Source organism: Microtus ochrogaster, chromosome 2 (assembly GCF_000317375.1).
Source record: "Microtus ochrogaster isolate Prairie Vole_2 chromosome 2, MicOch1.0, whole genome shotgun sequence".
NCBI classification, from domain to species: Eukaryota; Metazoa; Chordata; class Mammalia; order Rodentia; family Cricetidae; genus Microtus; species Microtus ochrogaster.
Genome location: NC_022010.1, coordinates 93318166 through 93326364, shown reverse-complemented (window position 1 = coordinate 93326364; position 8199 = coordinate 93318166). Strand labels below are relative to the sequence as shown.

General features: G+C 41.1%; 1 protein-coding gene across 1 annotated transcript in view; it reads left to right on the top strand.

Annotated features, from left to right (window-relative positions):
- Positions 1–3589, top strand: part of Adamts1 (ADAM metallopeptidase with thrombospondin type 1 motif 1) — a 9015-nt gene extending 5426 nt beyond the window's left edge. The window contains exons 7-9 of the mRNA XM_005345299.3: positions 96–277; positions 1209–1384; positions 2235–3589. Coding sequence (XP_005345356.1) covers positions 96–277; positions 1209–1384; positions 2235–2934 — 1058 coding nt within the window. The 3' untranslated portion in view covers positions 2935–3589. The remainder of the gene's footprint in view (positions 1–95; positions 278–1208; positions 1385–2234) is intronic.
- Positions 3590–8199: the final 4610 nt, after the last annotated feature.

Sequence of the window (8199 nt, the reverse complement as noted above, 5' to 3'; positions counted from 1 at the left end):
ACGGGGCTGTGGAGAGTCACACTGACCTTCAGCGCTCAGAGACGGGGCTGTGGAGAAAAGGTGGGACCTGGTAACATCCATCGTACCATTCTCTTTTTCAGGAAAAACTTTCCGAGAGGAGCAATGTGAAGCCCACAATGAGTTTTCAAAAGCTTCCTTTGGGAATGAGCCCACGGTGGAATGGGCACCCAAGTATGCCGGCGTCTCACCAAAGGACAGGTGCAAGCTCATCTGTCAAGCCAAAGGCATTGGCTACTTCTTTGTTTTACAGCCCAAGGTAGATACTTTTCCACTTGGATCTTTGCTCAGGAGCCAAAGGCCTTGGCTTGCTGCCTTTTCATGCAAATGTTTGGGCTCTCTTTACATATTAACCTACGTTCAGTTTTGACTTTGGAATACTTCTAAATGCAGGAGCAACTCCTTGTATGGAGATTTGTGTTGCTCTCGGTTGGAAAGGAAGCTTAGATCTAGTAATCATGTGGAAGTCTTACATGTATTTAATATTGTTTCTTTATATCCAAAGAAAAACGCTTTGAAAACTCAAAGACCTCCCTGCCTAACTAGGTTTCACATACAACAGTTCATGGTTAGATAAATTATATATTAACACAGCATCCAGGAGCATTAGAAACTAGTCCAAAGTACTGGTTACTGGGTACCCAGCAGCCTCACGTACAAACATACTCATTAAGATGAGAGTCTAAGCGTTGAAAATTTATTGTTGGAGCATGTACTTTGGACAAAGAGACTCACCATTTCTTTTGACGTTTTGCTGAGGGAATCAGTCTTGCTCTGAAGCAGAAAATGAAATCAAATTTACTTAAGGTTATCATAGATCCTCAGCATTGTGAGATGGGAGAATATGTCCAAGTTGCAGACGAAATCTTTAGCAAGTGATTTATGAAGTAGTTTCTACCTCAGCCTATTATGCTAGACACTGAATATGGAGCAATAGTCAAACTGACAGTGAACACTACTTCCATTGACCTTAGCAGCAGGGGAAAGAGGCCAGTAAAGAAGTAATCAAGGCATTTATAAGCTTCACGGGTAGCTATTGAAAAAGACGCAATGAAGGGTAACGCACGCACGGCACGTGAGGGAGAGAATAGCAGCGTGGGAAGAGAGCACAAAGGGGAGCTCTCACAGCTGCCACCACACACCTGCCTCGCCTTCGACATTTAACCACCAGGTGCATGCTGTCTTCACAGGTTGTCGATGGCACTCCCTGTAGTCCAGACTCTACTTCTGTCTGTGTGCAAGGACAGTGTGTAAAAGCTGGTTGTGATCGCATCATAGACTCCAAAAAGAAGTTCGATAAATGTGGCGTTTGTGGAGGCAATGGGTCCACGTGCAAAAAGATATCAGGATCAGTCACTAGTACAAGGTAAGGTTCAATGCACGTAGTTCAGGAATAAAGATATAACTCAGTTGGTAGAGAGCCTGCCTAGTATCCACAAGACATTGGCTGAGTTTAGTGCCCAGAACTACATAAACCTGACGTATTGGCATGTACGTCATATCTCAACATATGTGATAATCTCATGTTATAATCTCAACATATGTGAGGTAGAAAGAGGCGGGACAAGGGGGTCAGATGTTCAGGCCATCTTTGCCTATATAGTGAGTTCTGAGATCAGCTTGGGTTACATGAAACCCTGTCTCCAAAAATAAACACATAAACACACACACACACACACAAACCAAATACTTCATATAATTCCAGTGTTTGGGAGGATGATTGTTATGAGTTCTAGTCCAGCCTGGACTATAAAGTGAGTTCTAACACAGCCTGGGCTACAAGTGAACTCTCATCTCCAAAACCTAAAACTATTTAACCAACATATGAAATAAATCACATACTAATTTTGACTTACCATTCAGTATGACTAATTAAAATCATATTTAAAACAATTGCATATTTTTAAGCAAAGAAATTGTTTAATCAGGGATTGAAAGACATAGTAGGAAAAGTCACATGTAAATTAATTACATATTTTTGCTGGGTGTGATAGTGCATGCCTTCAGTCCCAGCACTCAGGAGGCAGGCAGATCTCACAGCCCTGCCTGGTCTACAAAGCAAGTTACAGAATAGCCCTGTCTCAAAAATACTCCCCCAAAAAGAAAGAAAAAGAAAAAGAAAAAGTCAAGGAAAAAAAAAAGAATTTTATATTTTTAAGCAATGCGGCTGATTAACCAGTGATTGAGAGACATCTGCCTATTTTCTTTGTTCACAGTCCTGGGTATCATGACATTGTCACAATCCCTGCTGGAGCCACCAACATTGAAGTGAAACACCGGAATCAAAGGGGGTCCAGAAACAATGGCAGCTTTCTAGCCATCAGAGCTGCAGATGGCACCTATATCCTGAATGGAAACTTTACTCTGTCCACACTAGAGCAAGACCTTACCTACAGAGGAACTGTCCTAAGATACAGTGGCTCCTCGGCAGCGTTGGAAAGAATCCGCAGCTTCAGTCCGCTCAAAGAACCACTAACTATCCAGGTTCTTATGGTGGGCCACGCTATCCGACCCAAAATCAAATACACCTACTTTGTGAAGAAGAAGAGGGAATCATTCAATGCTATCCCCACATTTTCAGAGTGGGTGATTGAAGAGTGGGGGGAATGCTCCAAGTCATGTGGGTCCGGTTGGCAGAGAAGAGTGGTCGAATGCAGAGACATTAACGGGCGCCCTGCTTCCGAGTGTGCCAAGGAAGTGAAGCCAGCAAGTACCAGACCGTGTGCAGAGTGGCCTTGCCCGCACTGGCAGGTGGGGGATTGGTCACCATGTTCCAAAACTTGTGGGAAGGGCTATAAGAAGAGAACCTTAAAGTGTCTGTCCCATGATGGGGGAGTGCTGTCCAATGAGAGCTGTGATCCTCTGAAGAAACCAAAGCATTACATTGACTTCTGCACACTGGCACAGTGCAGTTAGACAGCTCTGAGAACAAGGCAGCATGGGAGGGCTGATCCACTGGGATCAAGAGTGCTGGAGGGATCCCAAACCAGGAACCAGTGAGGCCTGTCAATGAGGTGTGGGGGGTGGGCACACAGCAAAGGGGGTAGATCAGGACACGATCCTGCCAGTTAAAATCTGATGAGCTAGTTAATGAGACAATTAGCATCTGAGACCATGTGTAGCACGATGAAGCCCCAGAGCGTCATTAGGTATTTCTTTTGTTGCATCGATTGCAGACACAGTTGTCAGACTCCGGCTGCAGTCTTGCAAACCCTGTTGTGTGGTGCTGATTAGATGCTTTCTATCATGGGGGTAGGGAAAGGCAAAGCAGAAGAAAGGTGAGATTGTATTGTAAACATGACTGACTTTCTATCACTGGCAGTGAGGGCAGGAAGAAGGATACAAACAAGATCGTTATTTGAAGCTTCTGACGGCTGTGGTTTCAGAGAATGTTGATGCATCATTTCTATCAATAGTGAAATGTTTAGATTGTTCAGCCTGAGAGAAAGGCTCACCTCTGCAAAATGGTTCACGGTTCCTTCTTACACCATCTCAGTTTTTTTTTAAACTATAATTCATGTTGAGGTAGAAACAACTCACCTATTTATAAAATCTCCATTAATTCTAAAAGAAAAAAAAAATAGCAAACTGTGTGAAGTGCACATAAAAACTCAAGGAAACACAATGAGCAACCTGTCTCCTGCCTTGCTTTCTCCTGAGGTCAGCCTACCTGGGGACTGTGAATGTTAAAGATAATCCATGTCTCACAAAAGACAGTGATATCCCACACGTCAATGTCATGCCAGAGTAAGAATGGGGTATAGAAAACCGTCCCATGAGACTGGGAACATGGAGATCACTTGTCTTACATGGGAGGCTGCTGCGGGGTAGCAGGTCCACTCCTGGCAGCTGGTCCAACAGTCGTATCCTGGTGAATGTCTGTTCAGCTCTTCTACTGAGAGAGAATATGACTGTTTCCATATGTATATAGTAAAATACATTACTATGAATTTTATGTACTTTATAAGTATTGGTTTGTTTGTTCCTTCTAAGAAGGACTATAGTTTATAATAAATGCTTATAACATATTTATTTTTATACATTTATTTCTAATGATAAAACCTTTAAGTTATATCGCTTTTGTAAAAGTGCATATAAAATAGAGTATTTATACAATATATGTTAACTAGAAATAATAAAAGAACACTTTTGAATGTGTATGTTTATTTTCTGAAGTGGGATTAATTCCTGGGCAAGAAATCTGATGAGACACAAATATTGGATTTCAAGACAGTTTTTAAGATTTCAGTGAATGAACTGTATTTCCTGCCTGTAGAAGTACTGATAAAAAACAAGTTGATGGTGTCTATAGTGATAAGATTGTTACTAATGTGGTTGGCAAATTACTGTAAAGAGCCAGATAGTAAGTATTTATGGCATTGTAGGCTGTATCCTGCCACAACCATGTGACAGTGAATGCTTTTGTAGGAATGAGAGCAGCCATAATGATATGTAAATGATTAACTGGCTGTGTTTTAATAAAACTTTATTTACAAAAACAAATGATGGGCCATATTTGTTCTGTGAGCTTATTTGCCAACCCCCAGTGTGTTAAAGTAAATGGAAAATGATTCAGCTTACACATGCATTTTGGGTTTTTGTCTCCTTTAATTATATCAAGTAAGAATTTTGAAACATATTTAAGGTATTGAGGAGAAACCAACTCACACATTTGGAACAGAATATGAGTGGTGAGCTAACACTTTGAAATCTTTGCCTCCATGCTGAGAGGTATTTGTGAGAAATCCAGGAGTCTAGCCTCTTGTAGATCATTGTATTTTGACAACTAAGTGGTACATAATTGACTACCAGTCCAAATTATTTCTGTTATGATGTTACTTTCAGAAAATTGTTTGCTAGAAAGCTGACAAGATGCACAGCCACTGACATTTCCAACTTTACATCCACCTTTTATTCTCGGCATCATTATTCTTGATCACTAACAAAATACTAACTTCAGCTTTAGCGACTTGTTGTGTCCAGCTTAGCAACTGAAAAAATGTAGTGAGAGTAGGGATGTTCATTGGGCTAATGTTTCATATTACCTACTATAAGACCCAAAGGAAAGACTAAAGTCTTCATACATAATTGAATGAATCTTTAAATGCAAAACTTTTGTGACATTGGGGCACTCATTTTCAGCCTACAAGCCCATAGTATCTGGCAGACTTTTCCATGAAACAGGAAATTTGAAGATCTCTTATGCCTTGTATTGGCAAAGTTCATCCGTTGCTTTCTTCTGTGTCCTGAAGAAGGGCTGGGAGACTCTTCCATGAAGCAGGAACCCTGAAGGACAGTCTCACCTTTAGGCAAGTTCAGCAGTCACCATTCTGTGGGTCCTGCATGTCCAGTTCATACAGCATAACATCAAACAGTCCAGGCAAGAGCAGTTTCTTGCCCAAATGGCTAATAAGCTCCATAATGAGCCTCTTCGATGCCCATCTTCCTCTTGAAGTTACTGGGGCTGCCAGGAGCAGATGTTTCTTATTGTCATGAAAAGTCCTAAGTTATTAAAACATTTTAAATTCCATACTCTGAAGGTATCTGAAAGACTTGAAGTATACCTATCTAACTGAAATATATCTCCATATATCTAGAAAACTTGAATAACATGTCTACAAACTTGACTATTATAGATGATTATCTATTAACCTATATTTCTAAATTATACATTACATTTTTAAATGAGTTGCATAAACACAGTACCTTAATTAAGAGCAGAATATACATATAACAAAATTGACCTTAAATTTGTATCAATAAACCAAGTTCTATACCAATGAAAGTATTCATCTCTATAGCATATCCCCCTTTAAATGTAAACATTTATAAACAATATTTGGGAATTCGGGCATAGTTTTCTCCAAACTCCTTCCTGCTTTTTGTTGGGCAAAGTGTTTTGGGGGGTGTTCATGGGTCTTGGTCCAACAAACCACATCAGTCTGGAGGGAGTCCACAGTTTCCCATCTTCTGTGGAAACAAAAGTAGAAACCCTTTTCCAAAGCAACATATCCTTAGACTCAAACTTTTAAGTCAAGGCACCTTTAAAGTATATTTGTTGGTTTAGCTTAGCAGCCCATACAATGAAATGTCTCTCTGTAGTTCCCTTGGAGTCAAAATATTCAAAGAAAACACAATAATATACATAATCGAGACTCTTTGTATGTATTTCATCTTTATGTGCCTTGTTTTTCTTACTCTATTACTTTAAGTTTAATGTTTATTATATTATCTTTACTCCTTTAATCTATGACTGTCTCTACTCTTTTATATTACATTTGCTGTCTCTTTACTCTTTTTCTTCTCTCTCCCAAGCCTACATACATTTTTAAACACACTGTGTCTTGTTTAGAGGTCTTTTGTGTCTGAATCTGTTCTAGTGTGCATCTGAAATCCTTTTCTGTCCAGAAGTGCTTCTTAAAATGCTAAGTGGTGTTACTAGGACTATGGATGCTTTGCTTTTGGGCCCCACCCAGTCCAACATGGTGGAGGTCTGTTTAGTGCAAGCCAAGCTCACATCCCCATTTTCAGACACACAGCAGGTCCTTGTTGCCATTAAGCAAGTTGTATCACACTTCTCACAAGCCCCACTTAAATGCTTCATAGCAGGACCTCTTGAAAAAGTCAGAGTCGTTTGTGCTGGCAAACCAGGAAGCTGCTGTTTTTAAAGAAGTAAGGCAGTTTTCAGTGCTCGTCTCTTAAAGGAGCTGCAAGCCCATCCAGGTGGAAAAAAAATTGTGGTTACCAAGAAACTGCGCTAAACTCTGTTTATTTTCTGTCTAGAACTCCTTTTCAAGCTTTCTCAAGTTTTTATGTGAATAAAGTTGGCCACATTGGTGCCAACCTGTAGTCGGAGGCTACATGTTCATTCCCAGCCAACCCAAAATAATCACTAGAAACTATATTCATTACAACACTACTTGGCCTATTAGCTTATGCGTATTTCTAGCTCACTCTTATGTCTTAAATCAACCCATCTCTACTAATCTGTGCATCACCATGAGGTCATCGCCTACTGGCAGCATTCCAGCTTCTGTCCCCTTCTGCAGTTACATGCTGTCTTACTGACTCTGCCTCCTTTCTCCCAGCATTCAGTTTAGTTTCCCATCTAGCTCTATTCTGCCCCGTCATAGGCCCATGCAGTTTCTTTATTAACCAGTGGCATTTGCAGCATACAGAGAGGAATCCCACATCACAGACATGCCCTGCAGGCCAGTCTGATGGAGGTAATTCTTCAGTCGAGAGTTCCACTTCCTACAGGTAGTTGTGTCAACCTGACAGAACCAACCTAGTGCACCATTTCACAGTAATAACATCAATATTATCATAGGTTATGAAAATTTGACTAGTGAGAGGAGAGGAGGGAATGGGAATCCCAGTTCCCATTCCCTCCTCTCCTCTCACTCCCTTCACCCTCCCTCCAACCCCACCCCCCATTCACTCCTCAGAGAGGGTAAGGCTTCCCATGGGAATTCAAAAAAAGTCTAGCACATTGTTTTGAGGCAGTATCAAGCCCTTCCCACTATATTTAGGCTGAGTAAGGTATCTCTCCAAAGAGAATGGGTTTCAAAAAGCCAGTATGAGCAATAGGGATAATTCCTATTCTCACTGTTAGTGGCCCCACAGTTTGCCCCAGAAACAAAACTATCATCTGCATTCAGAGAGTCTAATTTTGTCCTATGCTGGTTTCCCTGATGTCAAGCCAGAATGGTGAGCTCCCATTAGCTCAGGTAAGCTGTTTCAGTAGGTGTTCCCATCATGGTTTTGACCCCTTTGGTTATATTATCACTCTTTTTTTCTCTTCTTACTGGACTTTGGGAGTTCAGCCCAGTGCTCCACTGTGGATCTCTGCATCTGTGTTGTGAGGAGCAGCAGGCCACTTCCCACCACCCGGCTAGCTTTACCCGAAATAATTACACAGAAACTGTATTCTTTTGAACACTAGCTGGCCCATTAGTTCCAGCCTCTTATTGGCTAACTCTCACATCTCGATTAACCCATTTTTAATAATCTGTGTAGCCCCATGAGGTGTGTCTTACCAGGAAAGATCTTAACCTGTGTCTGTGTCCGGTGGGAGAATCATGGTGACTGATTGACTCGGCTTTCTTTCTCCCAGAATTCTGTTCTGTCTACTCTACCCACCTAAGGGCTGGCCTATCAAAGGCCAAGCAGTTTCTTTTT